This window comes from Panulirus ornatus, chromosome 68 (assembly GCF_036320965.1).
Source record: "Panulirus ornatus isolate Po-2019 chromosome 68, ASM3632096v1, whole genome shotgun sequence".
In the NCBI taxonomy this organism is placed as follows: Eukaryota; Metazoa; Arthropoda; class Malacostraca; order Decapoda; family Palinuridae; genus Panulirus; species Panulirus ornatus.
Genome location: NC_092291.1, coordinates 8725235 through 8751373, shown reverse-complemented (window position 1 = coordinate 8751373; position 26139 = coordinate 8725235). Strand labels below are relative to the sequence as shown.

Below are 26139 nucleotides of genomic sequence, written 5' to 3'. Positions count from 1 at the left end.
CTACATCTTGGATTCTTGACCTCTGCAGCTCATCCATGTCCATGTTTTGGCTGCATAGATCAGGGTTGGGAGGATTATGCAGTGTCTTAATCCTTTCTTCATATTCATACTTACACCTCTACCCTTCATTGTTCTATTAAAGGACCCAATGAATCTTCAACCATATGCTATTTTATCCCATATCTCTCCTTCCTTATCACCAGACTTATCTAGGATAGCTCCTAAACACTTAAATTCTCTCATTTCTTACAATCTTTCTCCTGCATGTCTGTAACACAGGTTAGTACACTTTGATCTTTCACTCTGTTGAGTTTCACTAAATCTATACTTTCTCTTTATTTCCTTTCAAATGCCATTACTTTACTTTTACACACATTTACCGTCAATATCACATGATTATGCAGTTCATAAAACATGCAACCCTATGCAACCCCTCTTCACTCTCGGCAAACAACATAGTATCATCCGCAAATGGGCTTGTCACTACCCACCATACCTCACCACCACACTCCATCTCTGCACCCCTTTCCCTGGGTTTGCTTTCAACTCTTTATCACTCCTTCCACAGTAACATCACACAGCCCTGCCTCACACCTACAGGTATACCGAAACTTTGCCAAGCTGTCCATCCACTCTTACACATACATTAGCTGCTTTACAAAAGGCTTTCACACCATCCAGCAGTTGTTCCCCAGACATCCTTAATGCCTTTCATAAAGCATTCTGCTCGACTCTGTCATATGCTTTCTCCAAAGCCTTGTGTTTAACTTGTCATTATACTAAATAATGATTTCTGCTGGCTTTATAGTTCATTTATTATGTCATATAGACTGTTGACCATTGTAAATGTTATATTCATGTATGATAATTAAAACTTTTCTGTTTATGCACTATAACTTCTTGAAGTGTAGCATCATGGAACCTATTCTTCCTTTTAATCAAGAATCCAAGAATTCCTTTCCCTTTACAGAAAAACAATTATATTTATTTCATTCTTGAAAAATATCAAGACGTTTTGAAGTAGAGAATACTTCAGCATACATGATAAATAAGCTTTTTGTAATAAATAAGTATAATTGCTTCAATTTTTTTTTTTTTCTTTTTTTGCTTTGTCGCTGTCTCCCGCGTTTGCGAGGTAGCGCAAGGAAACAGACGAAAGAAATGGCCCAACCCACCCCCATACACATGTATATACATACGTCCACACACGCAAATATACATACCTACACAGCTTTCCATGGTTTACCCCAGACGCTTCACATGCCTTGATTCAATCCACTGACCGCACGTCAACCCCGGTATACCACATCGCTCCAATTCACTCTATTCCTTGCCCTCCTTTCACCCTCCTGCATGTTCAGGCCCCGATCACACAAAATCTTTTTCACTCCATCTTTCCACTTCCAATTTGGTTTCCCTCTTCTCCTCGTTCCCTCCACCTCCGACACATATATCCTCTTGGTCAATCTTTCCTCACTCATTCTCTCCATGTGCCCAAACCACTTCAAAACACCCTCTTCTGTTCTCTCAACCACGCTCTTTTTATTTCCACACATCTCTCTTACCCTTACGTTACTCACTCGATCAAACCACCTCACACCACACATTGTCCTCAAACATCTCATTTCCAGCCCATCCATCCTCCTGCGCACAACTCTATCCATAGCCCACGCCTCGCAACCATACAACATTGTTGGAACCACTATTCCTTCAAACATACCCATTTTTGCTTTCCGAGATAATGTTCTCGACTTCCACACATTCTTCAAGGCCCCCAGAATTTTCGCCCCCTCCCCCACCCTATGATCCACTTCCGCTTCCATGGTTCCATCCGCTGCCAGATCCACTCCCAGATATCTAAAACACTTTACTTCCTCCAGTTTTTCTCCATTCAAACTCACCTCCCAATTGACTTGACCCTCAACCCTACTGTAACCTAATAACCTTGCTCTTATTCACATTTACTCTTAACTTTCTTCTTTCACACACTTTACCAAACTCAGTCACCAGCTTCTGCAGTTTCTCACATGAATCAGCCACCAGCGCTGTATCATCAGCGAACAACAACTGACTCACTTCCCAAGCTCTCTCATCCCCAACAGACTTCATACTTGCCCCTCTTTCCAAAACTCTTGCATTCACTTCCCTAACAACCCCATCCATAAACAAATTAAACAACCATGGAGACATCACACACCCCTGCCGCAAACCTACATTCACTTTCCACATATATTAACCATTAATCTTTTTATGTAGTGCTTTATTGCTCCAGTTAGGTGCCACATATGAAATAAAGCACATTACACTTCGTAAAAAGTTTGAGAATGACTGTGAATGCTAATTCATATGAAATTTATACAGGTTGCACTTTGTCTCAGAAGTTTTGATAGTTTGATCCTAATGAAACCCTTCAGCCAGAAAGGTACTGCTGATTCATTGAAGTGCTTGTAATAGGGTTGTGTGGTGTCCAATTGTGACCTTATGTAACAAAATTTTATTGATTTTTTTTGTTTGTTGACTTATATAGTTGGTAAGAATAGTTGCAAAGGTCCTTGACACTAATGAAGACAGCATTTTTTGGTATTTCCATACCCTATAATGAATGCCTTAATCATACATACATGTATGTAGTCTCTGATCATAGTTTTGTTCTCAAGATTGCCAAATGGATTGTTTGTACACTTGGCACCCTCTCCAGAACCTAGAAAGTTCATGGATGACTTAAAGAAACTATTTTTAAAAACTGATTTGACTACACAATATGTGGTGATGTTCAGTGATCTTAATATTCCAAGGCTCTCCATAAAGTCTCAAGTATCTAAGGAGCATTAATACATGACACCTGTTTTAGGAATAATTTTTTGAACAGTTGGGTTTGATATTGTGTAAAAAATATACAGACCCAGCCAATCTTAGTCATATGGGAACAAGTAAACCAGTTTACTTGGAGCTAAATGTCAATGAATTGTTAAAAGTTGTTCTTAATCATGTCTGTGGATCTTATCCTTATGATTCTCCATCAGGCTTTGAGTGGTTCTTGATGGTCCTTTAACTCTAGGTTGTGGTATATGATTGGTATTGTAAGGGAAACATTTAACATGATCATGCAAGTAGTTATCCTAGGATAAACTGGGAAGATTAAAGTGTCATTTGTATGCTTAAATGTCTTTGGGAAATCCCAGTTTTAGTATGTCCCACCACTACAATTAATGCATGCAAGATATTAGTTATATTACCATCGCAATCTGTCCATCCTGTAGACTGATTCCTGTTAGCATGTGGAGATGACAAACCAATTAGATTTTGGGACTCTTGTCACATAAATTTCCATATAAAGAAAACTTTTTCTTTTTGCATTGCCAGAACTCAGGTGTGCTGACTGATGGGAAGTTCAAATTTATAATATATCTATTATGCAAAGTTTGTTGAGTATTCCTGGGAAATTATATGGAGGGTATTGATTGAGAGGGTGAAGGCAAGTACAAAGCATAAGATTGGGGAAAGCAGTGTGGTTTCAGAAGTGGTAGAGGATGTGTGGATCAGGTGTTTGCTTTGAGGAATGTATGTGAGAAATACTTGAAAAGCAAATGGATTTGTTATGTAGCATTTTATGGATCTGGAGAAGGCATATGATAGAGTTGATAGAGATGCTCTGTGGAAGGTATTAAGAATATATGGTGTGGGAGGCAAGTTGTTAGAAGCAGTGAAAAGTTTTTATCGAGATGGGTAAAGGCATGTTGGGTACATGGTTAGGAAGAGAGGAAAGTGATTAGTTTCTCAGTGAATGTAGGTTTGCAGCAGGGGTGTGTGATGTCTCCATGGTTTTTTAATTTGTTTATGGATGGGGTTGTTAAGGAGGTGAATGCAAGAGTTTTGGAAAGAGGGGCAGGTATGCCGTCTGTTGTGGATGAGAGAGCTTGGAAGTTGGGGTGGGGGGGAAAAAAAAAAAGTCAGTTTTTGTTGCTGAAGATAACAGCGCTGGTGGCTGATTCAGGTGAGAAACTGCAGAAGCTGGTGACTGAGTTTGGTAAAGTGTGTGAAAGAAGAAAGTTGAGTGTAAATGTGAATAAGAGCAAGGTTATTAGGTACAGTAGGGTTGAGGGTCAAGTCAATTGGGAGCCAAGTTTGAATGGAGAAAAACTGGAGAAGTGAAGTGTTTTAGATATCTGGGAGTGGATCTGGCAGCGGATGGAACCATGGAAGCGGAAGTGAATCATAGGGTGGGGGAGGGGGTGAAAATTCTGGGAGCCTTGAAGAATGTTTGGAAGTCGAGAACATTATCTCGGAAAGCAAAACTGGGTATGTTTGAAGGAATAGTGGTTCCAACAATGTTGTATGGTTGCGAGGCGTGGGCTATGGATAGAGTTGTGCGCAGGAGGGTGGATGTGCTGGAAATGAGATGTTTGAGGACAATATGTGGTGTGAGGCAGTTTGATCGAGTAAGTAATGTAAGGGTAAGAGAGATGTGTGGTAATAAAAAGAGTGTGGTTGAGAGAGCAGAAGAGGGTGTTTTGAAATGGTTTGGTCACATGAGAGAATGAGTGAGGAAAGATTGACAAAGAGGATATATGTGTCAGAGGTGGAGGGAATGTGGAGAAGTGGGAGACCAAATTGGAGGTGGAAAGATGTAGTGAAAAAGATTTTGAGTGATCGGGGCCTGAACATGCAGGAGGGTGAAGGGCGTGCAAGGAATAGAGTGAATTGGAACGATGTGGTATACCGGGGTCGACGTGCTGTCCAATGGATTGAACCGGGGCATGTGAAGCGTCTGGGGTAAACCATGGAAAGTTCTGTGGGGCCTGGATGTGGAAAGGGAGCTGTGGTTTTGGTGCATTATTACATGACAGCTAGAGACTGAGTGTGAACGAATGTGGCCTTTGGTGTCTTTCCTAGCGCTCCCTCACACACATGAGGGGGAGGGGGTTGTTATTCCATGTGTGGCGAGGTGGCGATGGGAATGAATAAAGGCAGACAGTATGAATTATGTATATGTCTGTGTGTGTATATATATGTGTACATTGAGATGTATAGGTATGTATATTTGCGCGTGTGGATGTGTATGTATATACATGTGTATGTGGGTGGGTTGGACCATTCTTTCGTCTGTTTCCTTGCGCTACCTCGCTAACGCGGGAGACAGCGACAAAGCAAAATGAATAATATAAATTTTTTTCTTCTCACAGATTTTTAATGAATTCATTAGATTTTTACACATATTTAACTCATGGCAGGACGTGATGGAATGCAAGTGCCTGCAGTTTTAGAAAGTGTAGGATTATTTGTTAAAAGTTTCCCATTATTAGTTTTTAATTTCATAAATATTTTTTGAGCATTTTTGTTACCACACATTATGCCTGCACTGAATCCTGATTAACATATTGAGATTGTCTCAAGTAAACTCTTTGTTGCATATATTTTTGCTCACCTGTAATATCTTCTATCTCTGATGCCCATTCCCTTTGGGAACTTCCTCAAGGGGATGCCCACAGAAAAGTCTCCATAACTAGTAAACTCCATTGCACTTTTTGGCTTAGTGCCTCACCTAACAGGCCACTGTCATAGGGCAAATCTAGTACAGTGTTTTAAGAGGCTCTTACCTAATGTTCCTACTAACTACTTTTACTTAATGTTCCAACCTGCAGCTTCTACATAATACTTCTGCTTAATGTTCCTGCATACTATGTCTACCTAATTCATCTACTTTTCCTACCTACTACATCTGTCTGCTGCACTTACCAAATAGCTAAAAGGTAGGGTTTGCACTTAGTGCTCACCATGGGAAAAACATAGAGTTATGAGGAATGAGATGTGTGAGTTAAGTGTTGTCAGTGTGTGTGTCACATGGAGAGAATGTGTATGTGGACAGGTTGCCAGCTGTCTACATTTGGGTGAAACAGAAACAAAAATCAATTACCTGAGTCAGAGGAGTGCAACCTGACAATCACTGAAGTGCTAGCTCATTACACAGCCACCATTGACCTTACTGATACCCAGGTGGGTAGTACCAATACTATAACTCCCAGGTCAGTGGCTGCCTACCAACTACTGCTTTTATACACACAGATAATGTTATATCTTATGATATGCATTAATAACATTCCAAGAAAAGTCTTCAGCAGTTGATTTACCATATTCAGAGGGAACTAGAGATTTTCATGAATTGTTGTGGTGAATGGTTGCATGAATCCTGATTGTTGAATTATTTTGCTTTGAAGGATATGAGCAGCATATTTCTGACAGGAAACTATAAAACATTTATTTTTTTTTTTTTTATTATACTTGTCGCTGTCTCCCGCGTTTGCGAGGTAGCGCAAGGAAACAGACGAAAGAAATGGCCCAACCCCCCCCATACACATGTAATATACATACGTCCACACACGCAAATATACATACCTACACAGCTTTCCATGGTTTTACCCCAGACGCTTCACATGCCTTGATTCAATCCACTGACAGCACATCAACCCCGGTATACCACATCGCTCCAATTCACTCTATTCCTTGCGGTCCTTTCACCCTCCTGCATGTTCAGGCCCCGATCACACAAAATCTTTTTCACTCCATCTTTCCACCTCCAATTTGGTCTCCCTCTTCTCCTCGTTCCCTCCACCTCCGACACATATATCCTCTTGGTCAATCTTTCCTCACTCATTCTCTCCATGTGCCCAAACCATTCAAAACACCCTCTTCTGCTCTCTCAACCACGCTCTTTTTATTTCCACACATCTCTCTTACCCTTACGTTACTACTCGATCAAACCACCTCACACCACACATTGTCCTCAAACATCTCATTTCCAGCACATCCATCCTCCTGCGCACAACTCTATCCATAGCCCACGCCTCGCAACCATACAACATTGTTGGAACCACTATTCCTTCAAACATACCCATTTTTGCTTTCTGAGATAATGTTCTCGACTTCCACACATTCTTCAAGGCTCCCAGAATTTTCGCCCCCTCCCCTACCCTATGATCCACTTCCGCTTCCATGGTTCCATCCGCTGCCAGATCCACTCCCAGATATCTAAAACACTTCACTTCCTCCAGTTTTTCTCCATTCAAACTCACCTCCCAATTGACTTGACCCTCAACCCTACTGTACCTAATAACCTTGCTCTTATTCACATTTACTCTTAACTTTCTTCTTTCACACACTTTACCAAACTCAGTCACCAGCTTCTGCAGTTTCTCACATGAATTAGCCACCAGCGCTGTATCATCAGCGAACAGCAACTGACTCACTTCCCAAGCTCTCTCATCCCCAACAGACTTCATACTTGCCCCTCTTTCCAAAACTCTTGCATTCACCTCCCTAACAACCCCATCCATAAACAAATTAAACAACCATGGAGACATCACACACCCCTGCCGCAAACCTACATTCACTGAGAACCAATCACTTTCCTCTCTTCCTACACGTACACATGCCTTACATCCTCGATAAAAACTTTTCACTGCTTCTAACAACTTGCCTCCCACACCATATATTCTTAATACCTTCCACAGAGCATCTCTATCAACTCTATCATATGCCTTCTCCAGATCCATAAATGCTACATACAAATCCATTTGCTTTTCTAAGTATTTCTCACATACATTCTTCAAAGCAAACACCTGATCCACACATCCTCTACCACTTCTGAAACCACACTGCTCTTCCCCAATCTGATGCTCTGTACATGCCTTCACCCTCTCAATCAATACCCTCCCATATAATTTACCAGGAATACTCAACAAACTTATACCTCTGTAATTTGAGCACTCACTCTTATCCCCTTTGCCTTTGTACAATGGCACTATGCACGCATTCCGCCAATCCTCAGGCACCTCACCATGAGTCATACATACATTAAATAACCTTACCAACCAGTCAACAATAGTCACCTCCTTTTTTAATAAATTCCACTGCAATACCATCCAAACCCGCTGCCTTGCTGGCTTTCATCTTCCGCAAAGCTTTTAGTACCTCTTCTCTGTTTACCAAATCATTTTCCCTAACCCTCTCACTTTGCACACCACCTCGACCAAAACACCCTATATCTGCCACTCTATCATCAAACACATTAAACAAACCTTTAAAATACTCACTCCATCTCCTTCTCACATCACCACTACTTGTTATCACCTCCCCATTTGCGCCCTTCGCTGAAGTTCCCATTTGCTCCCTTGTCTTACGCACTTTATTTACCTCCTTCCAGAACATCTTTTTATTCTCCCTAAAATTTAATGATACTCTCTCACCCCAACTCTCATTTGCCCTTTTTTTTTTTTCACCTCTTGCACCTTTCTCTTGACCTCCTGTCTCTTTCTTTTATACGTCTCCCACTCAATTGCATTTTTTCCCTGCAAAAATCGTCCAAATGCCTCTCTCTTCTCTTTCACTAATACTCTTACTTCTTCATCCCACCACTCACTACTCAATTATCTTAAAGTTCATTATTTTGAAGTGATCATTTTGAATGTGGTTATAATTGCAGAAAGTGGTTAGCACACTAAGAACTGCTCGGTTGCCAGCAGATATGGTAGCAGTGGAACAAGATACCACTCCATCCAGCACAGATACCATGATAGCATCAGAAGAACAGAAACAGACTCAGATGAAGGAAATTCAGGTAAGGCCTGACTCTACTGAAGATCAACTGCAAACTTGTGTTGTAACTAAGCACTTTTCTCTTTATTCTTATTAAGTTAGGCAATTTATTTTTAGTGTATCCTTCTAAACCTGTACTGGTTAGTGTGGAAGGGTGTGAGCTTTGGGACATATTTTAGGTTTTAGGAGAAAATCTTAAATATTCCAAACCCAGACTATTTTGACCGGGTTTGAGGTATGTACTGAGGATGGGAAGGAAAATCTTACCCCTTAACTTGTAAGTGCTGGGTTGCATCCATAGACTACCTCTATATTTAAATAAAAACATGAATTGTGTTCATCACCCTCTTTACCCTTGTAGAAATCACTCTGCATAACTTATTACCCTTCACCCCTCACATGGTATTCTTCATGAGCTGATACATCTGATAATCATTATTCCTCCTTGTTTCTTAGATCATCTAACAAATTTTGCATTTTCTGCTGGGTTGTTGTATGCCATGACCTTAGTGGTTGAGGGATTTGTTTCTGCTTTGGTTACTGTAGGGTTACTGAGGAGCACAGAATTTTTTGTGTGATTTCAGTTCAGTGGAGAAACCATTATAGGCAACTAGTGTTACTGTAAATTAGCTATTGATATAAGCAAGCACAGAAAGCTGAAACATCATATGATATTAGCTGCTGTTCTCTAAGAAAATATCTTGCATTGATGGCTGTTTCTTTATGGGTTAAAGGTAACGCTTTGACAAAATGTCCGGTGCTCAGACTGCGTTGTGGAGGATATGGCATTCAGAATGTTCAAATTTTGGTGGTTACACTGTACACATATTTTTGCTTTGTTGCTGTCTCCTGCGTTAGCGAGATAGCTCAAGGAAACAGACGAAAGAGTGGCCCAACCCACCCACATACACATGTATATACATACACATCCACACATACAAATATACATACCTATACATCTCAACGTATACATATATATACACACGCAGACATACATATATACACATGTACATAATTCATACTATCTGCCTTTATTCATTGCCATCGTCACCCTGCCACACATGAAATAACCCCCCCGCATGTGCGCGAGGTAGTGCTAGGAAAAGACAACAAAGGCCTCGTTTGTTCACACTCACTCTCTAGCTGTCATGTATAATGCACTGAAACCACAGCTCCCTTTCCACATCCAGGCCCCACAGAATTTTCCATGGTTTGCCCCAGATGCTTCACACGCCCTGGTTCAATCCATTGACAGCATGTAGACCCCGGTATACCACATCGTTCCAATTCACTCTATTCCTTGCATGCCTTTCACCCTCTTGCATGTTCAGGCCCTGATTACTCAAAATCATTTTCAGTCCATCTTTCCACATTTTTTTTTTTTTTTTTTTTTTTTGCCGCTGTCTCCCGTGTTTGCGAGGTAGCGCAAGGAAATAGACGAAGGAAATGGCCCAACCCACCCCCATACACATGTATATACATACGTCCACACACGCAAATATACATACCTACACAGCTTTCCATAGTTTACCCCAGACGCTTCACATGCCCTGATTCAATCCACTGACAGCACGTCAACCCCGGTATACCACATCGATCCAATTCACTCTATTCCTTGCCCTCCTTTCACCCTCCTGCATGTTCAAGCCCCGATCACACAAAATCTTTTTCACTCCATCTTTCCACCTCCAATTTGGTCTCCACTTCTCCTCGTTCCCTCCACCTCTGACACACATATCCTTGGTCAATCTTTCCTTACTCATTCTCTCCATGTGCCCAAACCATTTCAAAACACCCTCTTCTGCTCTCTCAACCACGCTCTTTTTATTTCCACACATCTCTCTTACCCTTACGTTACTTACTCGATCAAACCACCTCACACCACACATTGTCTTCAAACGTCTCATTTCCAGCACATCCATCCTCCTGCGCACAACTCTATCCATAGCCCACGCCTCGCAACCATACGACATTGTTGGAACCACTATTCCTTCAAACATACCCATTTTTGCTTTACGAGATAATGTTCTTGACTTCCACACATTCTTCAAGGCTCCCAGAATTTTCGCCCCCTCCCCTACCCTATGATCCACTTCCGCTTCCATGGTTCCATCCGCTGCCAGATCCACTCCCAGATATCTAAAACACTTTACTTCCTCCAGTTTTTCTCCATTCAAACTTACCTCCCAATTGACTTGACCCTCAACCCTACTGTACCTAATAACCTTGCTCTTATTCACATTTACTCTTAACTTTCTTCTTTCACACACTTTACCAAACTCAGTCACCAGCTTCTGCAGTTTCTCACATGAATCAGCCATCACCGCTGTATCATCAGCAAACAACAACTGACTCACTTCCCAAGCTCTCTCATCCCCAACAGACTTCATACTTGCCCCTCTTTCCAAAACTCTTGCATTCACTTCCCTAACAACCCCATCCATAGACAAATTAAACAACCATGGAGACATCACACACCCCTGCCGCAAACCTACATTCACTTTCCACATATATTAACCATTAATCTTTTTATGTAGTGCTTTATTGCTCCAGTTAGGTGCCACATATGAAATACATTACACTTCGTAAAAAGTTTGAGAATGACTGTGAATGCTAATTCATATGAAATTTATACAGGTTGCACTTTGTCTCAGAAGTTTTGATAGTTTGATCCTAATGAAACCCTTCAGCCAGAAAGGTGCTTGTAATAGGGTTGTGTGGTGTCCAATTGTGACCTTATGTAACAAAATTTTATTGATTTTTTTTGTTTGTTGACTTATATAGTTGGTAAGATAGTTGCAAGGTCTTGACACTAATGAAGACAGCATTTTTTTGGTATGTTCCATACCCTATAATGAATGCCTTAATTCATCATACATGTATGTAGTCTCTGATCATAGTTTTTGTTCTCAAGATTGCCAAATGGATTGTTTGTACACTTGGCACCCTATCCAGAACCTAGAAAGTTCATGGATGACTTAAAGAAACTATTTTAAAAACTGATTTGACTACACAATATGTGGCGATGTTCAGTGATCTTAATATTCCAAGGCTCTCCATAAAGTCTCAAGTATCTAAGGAGCATTAATACATGACACCTGTTTTAGGAATAATTTTTTGAACAGTTGGGTTTGATATTGAGTAAAAAATATACAGACCCAGCCAATCTTAGTCATATGGGAACAGTATACCAGTTACTTGGTGCTAAATGTCTATGAATGTTAAAGGTGTTCTTAATCATGTCTGTGGATCTTATCCTTATGATTCTCCATCAGGCTTTGAGTGTTCTTGTTGGGTCTTTAACTCTAGGTGTGGTTATGATTGGTATTGTAAGGGAAACATTTAACATGATCATGCAAGTAGTTATCCTAGGATAAACTGGGAAGATTAAAGTGTCATTTGTATGCTTAAATGTCTTTGGGAAATCCCAGTTTTAGTATGTCCCACCACTACAATTAATGCATGCAAGATATTATGTTATTACCATAGCATCTGTCCATCTGTAGACTGATTCCTGTTAGCATGTGGAGATGACAAACCAATTAGATTTTGGGGACTCTTGTCACATAAATTTCCATATAAAGAAAACTTTTTCTTTTTGCATTGCCAGAACTCAGGTGTGCTGACTGATGGGAAGTTCAAATTTATAATATATCTATTATGCAAAGTTTGTTGAGTATTCCTGGGAAATTATATGGGAGGGTATTGATTGAGAGGGTGAAGGCAAGTACAAAGCATAAGATTGGGGAAGAGCAGTGTGGTTTCAGAAGTGGTAGAGGATGTGTGGATCAAGTGTTTGCTTTGAGGAATGTATGTGAGAAATACTTGAAAAGCAAATGGATTTGTATGTAGCATTTATGGATCTGGAGAAGGCATATGATAGAGTTGATAGAGATGCTCTGTGGAAGGTATTAAGAATATATGGTGTGGGAGGCAAGTTGTTAGAAGCAGTGAAAAGTTTTTATCGAGGATGTAAGGCATGTGTACATGTAGGAAGAGAGGAAAGTGATTAGTTCTCAGTGAATGTAGGTTTGCAGCAGGGGTGTGTGATGTCTCCATGCTTTTTTAATTTGTTTATGGATGGGGTTGTTAAGGAGGTGAATGCAAGAGTTTTGGAAAGAGGGGCAGGTATGCCGTCTGTTGTGGATGAGAGAGCTTGGGAAGTGAGTCAGTTGTTGTTCGCTGATGATACAGCGCTGGTGGCTGATTCAGGTGAGAAACTGCAGAAGCTGGTGACTGAGTTTGGTAAAGTGTGTGAAAGAAGAAAGTTGAGTGTAAATGTGAATAAGAGCAAGATTATTAGGTACAGTAGGGTTGAGGGTCAAGTCAATTGGGAGCCAAGTTTGAATGGAGAAAAACTGGAGGAAGTGAAGTGTTTTAGATATCTGGGAGTGGATTTGGCAGCGGATGGAACCATGGAAGCGGAAGTGAATCATAGGGTGGGGGAGGGGGTGAAAATTCTGGGAGCCTTGAAGAATGTGTGGAAGTCGATAACATTATCTCAGAAAGCAAAACTGGGTATGTTTGAAGGAATAGTGGTTCCAACAATGTTGTATGGTTGCGAGGCGTGGGCTATGGATAGAGTTGTGTGCAGGAGGGTGGATGTGCTGGAAATGAGATGTTTGAGGACAATATGTGGTGTGAGGCAGTTTGATCGAGTAAGTAATGTAAGGGTAAGAGAGATGTGTGGTAATAAAAAGAGTGTGGTTGAGAGAGCAGAAGAGGGTGTTTTGAAATGGTTTGGTCACATGGAGAGAATGAGTGAGGAAAGATTGACAAAGAGGATATATGTGTCAGAGGTGGAGGGAATGTGGAGAAGTGGGAGACCAAATTGGAGGTGGAAAGATGTAGTGAAAAAGATTTTGAGTGATCGGGGCCTGAACATGCAGGAGGGTGAAGGGCGTGCAAGGAGTAGAGTGAATTGGAATGATGTGGTATACCGGGGTCGACGTGCTGTCAATGGATTGAACCGGGGCATGTGAAGCGTCTGGGGTAAACCATGGAAAGTTCTGTGGGGCCTGGATGTGGAAAGGGAGCTGTGGTTTTGGTGCATTATTACATGACAGCTAGAGACTGAGTGTGAATGAATGGGGCCTTTGTTGTCTTTTCCTAGCGCTACCTTGCACACTGAGGGGGGGAGGGGGTTGTTATTTCATGTGTGGCGAGGTGGCGATGGGAATGAATAAAGGCAGACAGTATGAATTATGTATATGTCTGTGTGTGTATTTATATATGTATACGTTGGGATGTATAGGTATGTATATTTGCGCGTGTGGATGTGTATGTATATACATGTGTATGTGGGTGGGTTGGACCATTCTTTCGTCTGTTTCCTTGCGCTACCTCGCTAACGCGGGAGACAGCGACAAAGCAAAATGAATAATATAAATTTTTCTTCTCAGATTTTTTAATGAATTCCTTAGATTTTTACACATATTTAACTCATGGCAGGACGTGATGGAATGCAAGTGCCTGCAGTTTAGAAAGTGTAGGATTATTTGTTAAAAGTTTCCCATTATTAGTTTTTAATTTCATAAATAGTTTTTGAGCATTTTTGTTACCACACATTATGCCTGCACTGAATCCTGATTAACATATGAGATTGTCTCAAGTAAACTCTTTGTTGCATATATTTTTGCTCACCTTGTAAGTATCTCTATCTCTGATGCCCATTCCCTTTGGGAACTTCCTCAAGGGGATGCCCACAGGAAAAGTCTCCATAACTAGTAAACTCCATTGCCACTTTTTGGCCTTAGTGCCTCACCTTAACAGGCCACTGTCATAGGGCAAATCTAGTACAGTGTTTTAAGAGGCTCTTACCTAATGTTCCTACTAACTACTTTTACTTAATGTTCCAACCTGCAGCTTCTACATAATACTTCTGCTTAATGTTCCTGCATACTATGTCTACCTAATTCATCTACTTTTCCTACCTACTACATCTGTCTGCTGCACTTACCAAATAGCTAAAAGGTAGGGCTTGCACTTAGTGCTCACCATGGGAAAACATAGAGTTATGAGGAATGAGATGTGTGAGTTAAGTGTTGTCAGGTGTTGTGTGTCACATGGAGAGAATGTGTATGTGGACAGGTTGCCAGCTGTCTACATTTGGGTGAAACAGAAACAAAAATCAATTACCTGAGTCAGAGGAGTGCAACCTGACAATCACTGAAGTGCTAGCTCATTACACAGCCACCATTGACCTTACTGATACCCAGGTGGGTAGTACCAATACTATAACTCCCAGGTCAGTGGCTGCCTACCAACTACTGCTTTTATACACACAGTAATGTTATATCTTATGATATGCATTAATAACATTCCAAGAAAAGTCTTCAGCAGTTGATTTACCATATTCAGAAGGGAACTAGAATTTTCATGAATTGTTGTGGTGAATGGTTGCATGAATCCTGATTGTTGAATTATTTTGCTTTGAAGGATATGAGCAGCATATTTCTGACAGGAAACTATAAAACATTTATTTTTTTTTTTTATTATACTTTGTCGCTGTCTCCCGCGTTTGCGAGGTAGCACAAGGAAACAGACGAAAGAAATGGCCCAACCCCCCCCATACACATGTATATACATACGTCCACACACGCAAATATACATACCTACACAGCTTTCCATGGTTTACCCCAGACGCTTCACATGCCTCGATTCAATCCACTGACCGCACGTCAACCCCGGTATACCACATCGCTCCAATTCACTCTATTCCTTGCCCGTCCTTTCACCCTCCTGCATGTTCAGGCCCCGATCACACAAAATCTTTTTCACTCCATCTTTCCACCTCCAATTTGGTCTCCCTCTTCTCCTCGTTCCCTCCACCTCCGACACATATATCCTCTTGGTCAATCTTTCCTCACTCATTCTCTCCATGTGCCCAAACCACTTCAAAACACCCTCTTCTGCTCTCTCAACCACGCTCTTTTTATTTCCACACATCTCTCTTACCCTTACGTTACTCACTCGATCAAACCACCTCACACCACACATTGTCCTCAAACATCTCATTTCCAGCACATCCATCCTCCTGCGCACAACTCTATCCATAGCCCACGCCTCGCAACCATACAACATTGTTGGAACCACTATTCCTTCAAACATACCCATTTTTGCTTTCCGAGATAATGTTCTCGACTTCCACACATTCTTCAAGGCCCCCAGAATTTTCGCCCCCTCCCCCACCCTATGATCCACTTCCGCTTCCATGGTTCCATCCGCTGCCAGATCCACTCCCAGATATCTAAAACACTTCACTTCCTCCAGTTTTTCTCCATTCAAACTCACCTCCCAATTGACTTGACCCTCAACCCTACTGTACCTAATAACCTTGCTCTTATTCACATTTACTCTTAACTTTCTTCTTCCACACACTGTACCAAACTCAGTCACCAGCTTCTGCAGTTTCTCACATGAATCAGCCACCAGCGCTGTATCATCAGCGAACAACAACTGACTCACTTCCCAAGCTCTCTCATCCCCAACAGACTTCATACTTGCCCCTCTTTCCAAAACTCTTGCATTTACCTCCCTAACAACCCCATCCATAAACAAATTAAACAACCATGGAGACATCACACACCCCTGCCGCAAACCTACATTCACTGAGAACCAATCACTTTCCTCTCTTCCTACCCGTACACATGCCTTACATCCTCGATAAAAACTTTTCACTGCTTCTAACAACTTTCCTCCCACACCATATATTCTTAATACCTTCCACAGAGCATCTCTATCAACTCTATCATATGCCTTCTCCAGATCCATAAATGCTACATACAAATCCATTTGCTTTTCTAAGTATTTCTCACATACATTCTTCAAAGCAAACACCTGATCCACACATCCTCTACCACTTCTGAAACCACACTGCTCTTCCCCAATCTGATGCTCTGTACATGCCTTCACCCTCTCAATCAATACCCTCCCATATAATTTACCAGGAATACTCAACAAACTTATACCTCTGTAATTTGAGCACTCACTCTTATCCCCTTTGCCTTTGTACAATGGCACTATGCACGCATTCCGCCAATCCTCAGGCACCTCACCATGAGTCCTACATACATTAAATAACCTTACCAACCAGTCAACAATACAGTCACCCCCTTTTTTAATAAATTCCACTGCAATACCATCCAAACCTGCTGCCTTGCCGGCTTTCATCTTCCGCAAAGCTTTCACTACCTCTTCTCTGTTTACCAAATCATTTTCCCTAACCCTCTCACTTTGCACACCACCTCGACCAAAACACCCTATATCTGCCACTCTGTCATCAAACACATTCAACAAACCTTCAAAATACTCACTCCATCTCCTTCTCACATCACCACTACTTGTTATCACCTCCCCATTTGCGCCCTTCACTGAAGTTCCCATTTGCTCCCTTGTCTTACGCACTTTATTTACCTCCTTCCAGAACATCTTTTTATTCTCCCTAAAATTTAATGATACTCTCTCACCCCAACTCTCATTTGCCCTTTTTTTCACCTCTTGCACCTTTCTCTTGACCTCCTGTCTCTTTCTTTTATACATCTCCCACTCACTTGCATTTTTTCCCTGCAAAAATTGTCCAAATGCCTCTCTCATCTCTTTCACTAATACTCTTACTTCTTCATCCCACCACTCACTACCCTTTCTAATCAACCCACCTCCCACTCTTCTCATGCCACATACATTGTAATTTTAAATTTTGCATGTTGAAGCTTTTTTAGAGAGCTGTCATACATAAAATTCTTTGCAGGATCTGGTGTTTGAAAATGCCATGCAAATGGAAAGGGAACAGAGAATCCATCAATTGGAGTCAGACATAATTGACATTAATGAAATCATGCGTGATCTTTCCTCCATGGTTACTGCGCAAGGGGAGGTTATAGGTGAGTTACAGTCATTGTTATTAGTCCATGATGCATCGGTTTGAAATGCCATGTAAGGATAATAGGTATATATCCTGGCTGTTTTTAATTGCAGTAGACCTTTTGTTGTTCTTAGAATAGGTTATGCTCTTCAGAATTTTGGTAGAATACTGTAGGAATACTTCCATACCTTTATAATTTTTATATACCCATATATTTCTTTTGCACTTAATTGCTGTGTCTAATTGTAGTTCATCTAAACATGATTAGGTGTAATTATCCCATATTCTTGCTTTTAGCAAGTCTATTCCATTACACGACACTATTTTTGAATCAGTATAACTCATTAGTTGTCTCTTGTACTTTTCTGTGATAATGGTAACACCCATTAATTTCTTGCCATTGCTGATAAAATGAAAAGATCATCTTTCATGATATCATGAGCCATATGTTTTGAACCCTAATTATGTTTTCAGATTCCATAGAGGATAATGTGGAAAGTGCACACAGCAATGTCGAGGAGGGCCGTGGAGAACTGGTGAAGGCTGCACAGCTTCAGGTGAGAACATTGTGGGGTATTATGATTAAAAGGATTTGCATGAATATGGGTTGACTGGTATTACAAGAGATTTCCCAGTAACCAGTCTTATTTTTTATACTTTCTTATTTTTCTCTACCTCACAAAGTAGCACAAGGAACAGAAAACTGAGCCTTTAAGGAAAACATCTTGCTTGGCTCATTATTTTGTTCCTACTGACTGGAAGTGATAATACAGGAGGGGAATGTTTACTGCCCACTCTTTTCTATTCTTAGTTGGTTTCCACAGCACAAAGGAGATGTGATAAATTTGCTATCGCCCGATCCTATTTCCTTTTCCAGAATCTTAAGAAGGTTTGCTGGTCTAAAGCACATGGATCCCTTTATGTTATTGTGTCTTTAGTGGGGAAGAATAGGTCCTAAAGTCCTAAGGTAGCATACCTCAATTAATGTACTGATAATACATTAAGGTACTAATCCTTATTATCACTTAGAGTTCAGGACAGGAGCTAAGTAAACAATTTTTCGTATCTTGATGGCTAAATTGTGCTTCAGGTGCTACCTTGCTGAGGTGGAAAAAAGTAAATGTTGAAGACCCAGGAGCAATTTTAGAATGCTTGGTGACAGTTCTGTACTTCTGTTTCACTGTTAGTAGCTGAAGCATTTTCCAGTTGTTTTTACAGTACTGTTTGAATTATGATGTATATAAAGAAATGTGAATAAGAGCAAGGTTATTAGGTACAGTAGGGTTGAGGGTCAAGTCCATAGGGAGGTAAGTTTGAATGGAGAAAAACCGGAGGAAGTAAAGTGTTTTAGATATCTGGGAGTGGATCTGGCAGCGGATGGAACCATGGAAGCGGAAGTGAATCATAGGGTGGGGAAGGGGGTGAAAATTCTGGGAGCCTTGAAGAATGTTTGGAAGTCGAGAACATTATCTCGGAAAGCAAAACTGGGTATGTTTGAAGGAATAGTGGTTCCAACAATGTTGTATGGTTGCGAGGCGTGGGCTATGGATAGAGTTGTGCACAGGAGGGTGGATGTGCTGGAAATGAGATGTTTGAGGACAATATGTGGTGTGAGGTGGTTTGATTGAGTAAGTAATGTAAGGTGAGAGAGATGTGTGGAAATAGAAAGAGTGTGGTTGAGAGAGCAGAAGAGGGTGTTTTGAAATGGTTTGGTCACATGGAGAGAATGAGTGGGGAAAGATTGACCTAGAGGATATATGTGTCAGAGGTGGAGGGAATGAGGAGAAGTGGGAGACCAAATTGGAGGTGGAAAGATGGAGTGAAAAAGATTTTGAGTGATCAGGGGCCTGAACATGCAGGAGGGTGAAAGGCGTGCAAGGAATAGAGTGAATTGGAACGATGTGGTATACCGGGGTCAACGTGCTGTCAATGGATTGAACCAGGGCATGTGAAGTGTCTGGGGTAAACCATGGAAAGTGTGTGGGGCCTGGATGTGGAAAGGGAGCTGTGGTTTTCGGTGCATTATTACATGACAGCTAGAGACTGAGTGTGAACGAATGTGGCCTTTGGTGTCTTTCCTAGCGCTCCCTCACACACATGAGGGGGAGGGGGTTGTTATTCCATGTGTGGCGAGGTGGCGATGGGAACAAATAAAGGCAGACAGTATGAATTATGTACATGTGTATATATGTATATGTCTGTGTGTGTATATATATGTGTACATTGAGATGTATAGGTATGTATATTTGCGTGTGTGGACGTGTATGTATATACATGTGTATGTGGGGGGTTGGGCCATTCTTTCGTCTGTTTCCTTGCGCTACCTCGCTAATGCGGGAGACAGCGACAAAGCAAAATAATAATAAAAAATAAAGAAATGGAGCTTTATCTGTAAAAGCAAGTTGAATATCGTAAACAAGGAGGCAAACAGAGGTAGAGAAAATATCAATTAAGATTCTTCATAGACTACTATTTGAAAATGCATTTAAATAAAGATACTTGCTTGGGAAAGGGATGTAAAGGTGAAACATTCAACCACTGAAAATCATTTTGCCACCTTTGCCTCAGTATTTCCATGCATTGAGGAAAGCAACCATCTTTAGGATTTGATTTATATAATGTGCAGATCTGCTCATATGTTTTACAAATATGGTAAAGGATATTATCATTCATGATTTTCAGAACAAAAGTCGGCGGCGCATATGTATCTGTATCCTCCTCCTCATCATTGTTCTTACCATCATCGGCATCATTCTTGGGCTTCACTTCACCAATCCAAAGTAGAGAATTACTGGTTGGGTATCACTTATCTGAAATGCCTGGGACCAGAAGTGTTTTGGAATATTTGCATATGCATAATGAGATGTGTGGAAAACAGAATGGTATGGAAACATAGGTCAATGTTTCAACGACCTTCATTAGGAGATACTGATTCCAGCATTCAGTGGGACTGTGTTCCTCAGCAAGTGATGGTCACCCGGTGGTATGCCTTGGCACATCGCTGTGCGACTGGATCGCTTGTCCTGCTGCCTCCACCTGTTCACAGTGATCTCCCATACCTGACATGACCAGCAGATGAACCCAAACCTTATGTTAACATTGTTCTTAACCCCATCCTCTAGGTAAGCTCTCACATTATCACTAAACAATTGATGCCAAGGCAACTATAGGCAAGTGACTACTGTTTAGTGATAGTGTGAGAGTTTACCTAGAGGAAGGGATTAAGAACAACGTTAGCACAAGGTCTGGGTTCATCTGCTGGCCACGTCAGGCAGCAGAGAATGCTGTGAATGGGTGGAGGCAACAGAGAGCAGAGAGCAACACACCAAGGCATCTGACTGGTTGACCATCACTTGCAGGGGTACACAATCCTGCTGAAAGCTGGAATCAGTATCTCCTGAGGAAGAGCATTGAACTGTCAAAACATTGACATATGTCTCAGCTTTAACCTGTTTGTTTCATACTATCCTATGTTTCACATTTGTCATGAGATGTCTTGGGGATGGGACCCAAGTCAATACAAGATCCATTTGTTTCATAGACAACTTACACACATAGTCTGAAGGTAATGTATTCAATATTTTTAGTGATTTTGTGCATGAAACTAAAGTTTGTGTAACACTGAACCATCAGAAAACTAAGGTGTCACAGCGTCAGCCGCCCATGTGGACAGTCTGTGGTTGTTTGGCATCACCTTCAATCCTGACTGAATTTACATGCTGCTGATAAGCAGCCATTTTCTTACACTTATTCACACAGAGCAGAGAATAAGCAAAAAAACACTGAGTAATGCACGTAGGTCTGGCAGTGATGATGGTTTGTAACAAATTGTCACCAGTAGAGCGTCAGAGCCCAGCGTGGGCAAGTGAGGTCAGGTGTGGAATTTTCCACTTGTAACATCATGTCACCGCTCAGAAAGTTTTGGATTTTGGAGTATTTTGGAGTTTGGATTTTTGGATTAGGGATGCTCAACCTGTAGTTGAAGAAAGTTTGCTACTTGCTCGGATTTTTGTATTAGGGATGCTCAACCTGTAGTTGAAGAAAGTTTGTTATCTGCAAGTTTTCTCCATTTGTGTATTAACTGAATGCTCTAATTCCAAACCTTTTATGTATGGCATTCATAACATTTTCTCATTTTTTTTCATGATAATTTTTGAAGATTGATTGTTGAATTACCAAAGATATTTCATATAGAGATACTTTTCTAGTCACAGTATACAAACCTATAGCTATCAGAATGTTTCCTAATTGGAAAATCAATAATATCTTAGAATTACAGAAAAAAGGGAAGATGTAGATTTGGTTGTACTGTATAGGCTCTAGCAATTTTTTTATTTCTATGAATGAAAAAGTGTTTGCAAGAAATTCAATGAATGAATTGAGTGAGTTTAATGAATATACAAAACTTAATAAGAGATTTTGGAAGCTACAAGTTCTTTTGCCTTATTATGCAGGGCTTGTGAAAAAGTTACATTATGGGTACAATGATGGTAATACAGAAATGTTAGATGTTATGAAAATTGTGTCATGAGATCATTTCAGTTTAAGGCATAAGTTTTATGTTTTCTTACATCTTACTTAGGCAAGTGATATTTCTAGGAAAAATATAGAGGGAGACTGTTTGTCTTATTTATTTCTATTACACTGTCCTAGGGCTCCTTATAGGGGACTCCTGCTTCTGCAGCTTTGAGGCTGCACTTGCAGCAGATTCAGGAAAAGCTTTCATCCTTATTGTTAGAATAGATAACCAGAATTATCAGACATTCCCTATACTGTTTCCTGCCATGCAAGATGGTTTAACTAATCCCCATCTGTAATATAACTGTGACAGGTTCTCTTTGTGCCATTACCATGAATGCCCTAACAATCATGCCAGGCTGCAGACATGAAATTGTATTTTATTGGTTGTGAGTGGTGAGTGTTACAATTCTACTTTAATTTGTTAATGGAGATTAGAATCAGATGTTGTAAGGTTACATGAAAACAAGGTACTCTTAGCTGGTGGTGTTATGCTTCAAGCTGTAATGTAGTAGCCTGTGTAGTTAATTTATTTGATCATACAACCCTAGGACCCCTTTTATGTGGCTTTTGCAACTTCGAGGTTGTGCCCCAATCAGAAGGGAAATGATGGACTCCTTTTGAACAAAAGGTTCCTAAGATGAGACTGTACTTCTTTTTTGACCAGTGCTGATGATGCAGCCTTGCTAAAGGTGACTTTTCACTCACAATGTAACATCTTGAAGGCATAGTCCTGGTAACACCTTGTCCATGTGCCACGTATTATATTGAGGGAAAACTTTTAGCAATTAAAAGATTTCATAAACTTCAAGCTCATACATTTCACGAAAATTTACAATATTGTTATGTATAGGTTGTTTATACTTTGAACATGGGGTTGTTGTTATTATGCGTTACTTAATGTCGTTAATTATAAACTTTCATTTATCAATCTGTCAGTCTTTCATTGATTGTAGAATTTTGTTAAGGTCATTTTAGTTTTTCAGTGCATACTCACATTTAGATCCACCTCCAGATGATTAACCGTTGAAGGTTAAGATGTATGTATATTTGAGATACTTTTACAGTGGTACAAGTTGAAGTGTCACTTGAGGGTGCTTTTCCTTTCAGTACTTACTTTTTAATGTTGTAAGTGATATTAATGTGATAATAATGTGGAGGTGGAAAGCTGTGTTATATCTGATGCAATATTAACTGGAACCTTGCATTTATGAATATCTTTGTGAAAATATTTTCTAAATAGTTTTTATGGTAAAATGTTCTCAATACATGTAATAGCTTGTCATTATTGGCTTTATCTTAAGTTTTTCATGTTCTTACACATGATTTTGTTGAAAGGGTGCCACTTTTATCTATGCATTTTAGGTATTTTTAGTTACTGATTTATAAGTGCTTGGTATCTGATTAGGAAAAATCCAGCTAATTGGACATGGTAACTGTTTTGAGTAACATGAAACAGATAGTGCAGAAGTTTAAGCTGAACTTGATCTTATCACCCTATCACTACAAACCCTTCTTTTCCAAACATAACTGCACATACATGGATGCATGTTAGATACTGTTTACACAAAGTTGCAGGGTTTACAGAGGCTCTTTTCTTCATTTTAAGAGTATGGCACACCAAAGGAGCCTTGCCCTTGGTTGGAGAATATGACAATTCAGAAGTGCTTGTTTCCATAGATTGGTGTAGTGAAAAGCAGTGGTTGGATTAAGGAGGTAAAAGGTTTGTTTTTTATTCTCATATGCTTCATAGGTAGCAATGTACCATGTTTTTTACAAAAAGGAATTTTGATATTGCAGACCTAAGTGCTGAATACTCAAGTGATTTTGGGAATTACTGTTCCATCAGAATGAAGCACTGTTATGAAGCATATTTTATTTTGACAACATTGTCTTGTTTTCGTCTTTTATGTGCAAAACATTCCATGCTTCCTGTATGCAAAAGAAATATACATACATATCTTAATTTACATTGTACTGTAAAGCTGCTTTTTATATAATTTTGTAGGTTACTTTTTATACTCCCATGATCCAGATACAAAAATTCAGGGTTTTCATAATTGTTGTTTCCCCCCTATCCATGCAACATTCACTTTTCACTCAGAACATTTACATTATCACTGTACCTCTACAGTGTTTGCTCTGAGATCCAACTCTGGTGCTTACATTTCCTTAATTTTGTTTTGAGATGATTGTTTTGACTGTCTCAAAATATCCCAGATGTAATTTTGTTAATGCATTAGTTTTATAGTGGATTACGCAACCCTTACTGTACATTTTATTAGATTAATTTACTTGAAAATGTCTATTAGAAAGATTCATATTTAGCATTCTAATTCCATTCTTTAGATTAAGGCACATTCTAGAAATATACACTATCTGTCTATCTATATCTCTGATGCATGTTCCCAACTAGAACTATCTTAAAGCAGTGGCCATGGCAATAGTCTCCATAATTAGTTAACTCCAGTGCCACTTTGCCTTTAGTGCCTTGCCCTTAGCAGGCCAGTGGCAGAGGGCAAGTGTAGTGCAGTGTTTGCAGAGGTTCCTGCCTAATGTTCCTGCTGACTACTTTTACCTAACGGTCTTGCCTAATGTTCCTACCTACTACTTCTACATAATGTTTCTACCTAATCCTCCTTCCTATCTTTTTCTACCTACTACTTCTGTCTGTTGCTACTAACATTTTTCCAAAAGGCTGGGCAAGTGCGTAGTGCTCACCACAGGAAAATCAAGAATTACGAAGAATGAGCTGCATGAGTTATGTGTTGTCAAGTGTTATGTACGACAAGGAGAGATTGTGATTTTGTGGACAGAATGCCAGTAGTTCACTTAGGGATGAAGTAGAAAGGTAAGACAGCTACCTGGGTCACAGGAATCACTAATCCTCCCGATACCGTGGTGGATAGTACTGGTAATGTACCTCCTTGGTTGTTGGCTGCCTACCAACTACTACCTGTTACCTAGGTAGGAAATATACACTTTATCTGCCAATCTATTCTAAAATTATACACATTGAAAAGATGAATTATTTCATTGTTTATAGATGTTGCATATCCTACTTTACTGTTGAGTCCAACACTGCCCTGAAAATGTACTCTGCTGATGTGTTCTTTTTAGGCAGTTGCAGTACTAGATATAGCTACATGATATACTTTGATTTACACTCTAAGGAAGAGGAAAAGTTTCATCTGAGCTAGATTTCTGTAACATCATTGAACTTAGTTTTGATTGTAATGTCAGTAAATGACCTTTCACTCATCGGTTAGTTTCAGTAGCAAATTCAAGTTTAAGTGAGAGAGGCTTTGTATTGGAGTATTTTCAGTGAATTCTTCTACTTGTGGTTTCATTTGATTTGTTTGCAACCAAAGGTTTTTACTTATTAATTCAGATTTGTTTGTTTTTGCTTATTCATTACAAAGAATGTGATTTTTAGTTATACTGTCTCATCTTGTGCAAAAATTATTCTAGTGGTATGTGAGTAAAGACTGCTTTTTGGTGTTTCTCAGGGGAGTACATCTTGTATTGATTTACAGGATATTAGGTATTAACTGACATCAGTTTTAAAAGATTAGATGTTACTAATATAGTTTTAGAATTTAAAGTATGGATTCATGTTACACTTTACATGAATTTCGTATTGACTGTGATAGATACTCATCTGATTCATTTCTTTGAATGTAACATGCTTTTAGTTGCCTGCAATGCTGTATAGACAAATAAGGACCTCTTTGTTGTGTTTGTTGTATAAATATATGGTGACTTCACAATTGCCAAAAGGTTGGCCTGTTTTTTAGATTATTGGTTACAGCTAACCTTAGTGTAGTGTGTTGTCACTTTTTACCACAGGATCATTCCTGTGGTGGATGACTTCCATCAGTGAGTGGCATGGCAGGTAATGTGAGCTTTAAGGAATACCGTCTTTTTTTTATATATATATATAATGCCCTTAATGTTGTAAAGAGAGGATGTTATCTTGGCACAGTCTTGATAATATTTTGGTAAAAAACAGTAACCCGTATGCAGTATAGATTCTTTTGTTATAACTTTTTAAAAGCTTCTTTTGAATAACTTATAAAATATCAAAGTGATCTGAGCCCCCCCAAAAAAAAAAAAAAATTTACGTTTATTCCCTTCAGTTTTTCACATCATGATGTACAGAGTAG

General features: G+C 39.9%; 1 protein-coding gene across 2 annotated transcripts in view; it reads left to right on the top strand.

Moving 5' to 3' along the window:
• The window catches only part of Syx13 (syntaxin 13), a 31146-nt gene extending 5074 nt beyond the window's left edge, over positions 1 to 26072 (top strand). For both annotated transcript variants that reach the window (XM_071659536.1, XM_071659537.1), the window contains exons 5-8: positions 8480 to 8614; positions 17342 to 17474; positions 17930 to 18012; positions 20138 to 26072. In XM_071659536.1, the coding sequence (XP_071515637.1) occupies positions 8480 to 8614; positions 17342 to 17474; positions 17930 to 18012; positions 20138 to 20239 (453 nt within the window). In that variant the 3' untranslated portion in view covers positions 20240 to 26072. The remainder of the gene's footprint in view (positions 1 to 8479; positions 8615 to 17341; positions 17475 to 17929; positions 18013 to 20137) is intronic.
• Positions 26073 to 26139: the final 67 nt, after the last annotated feature.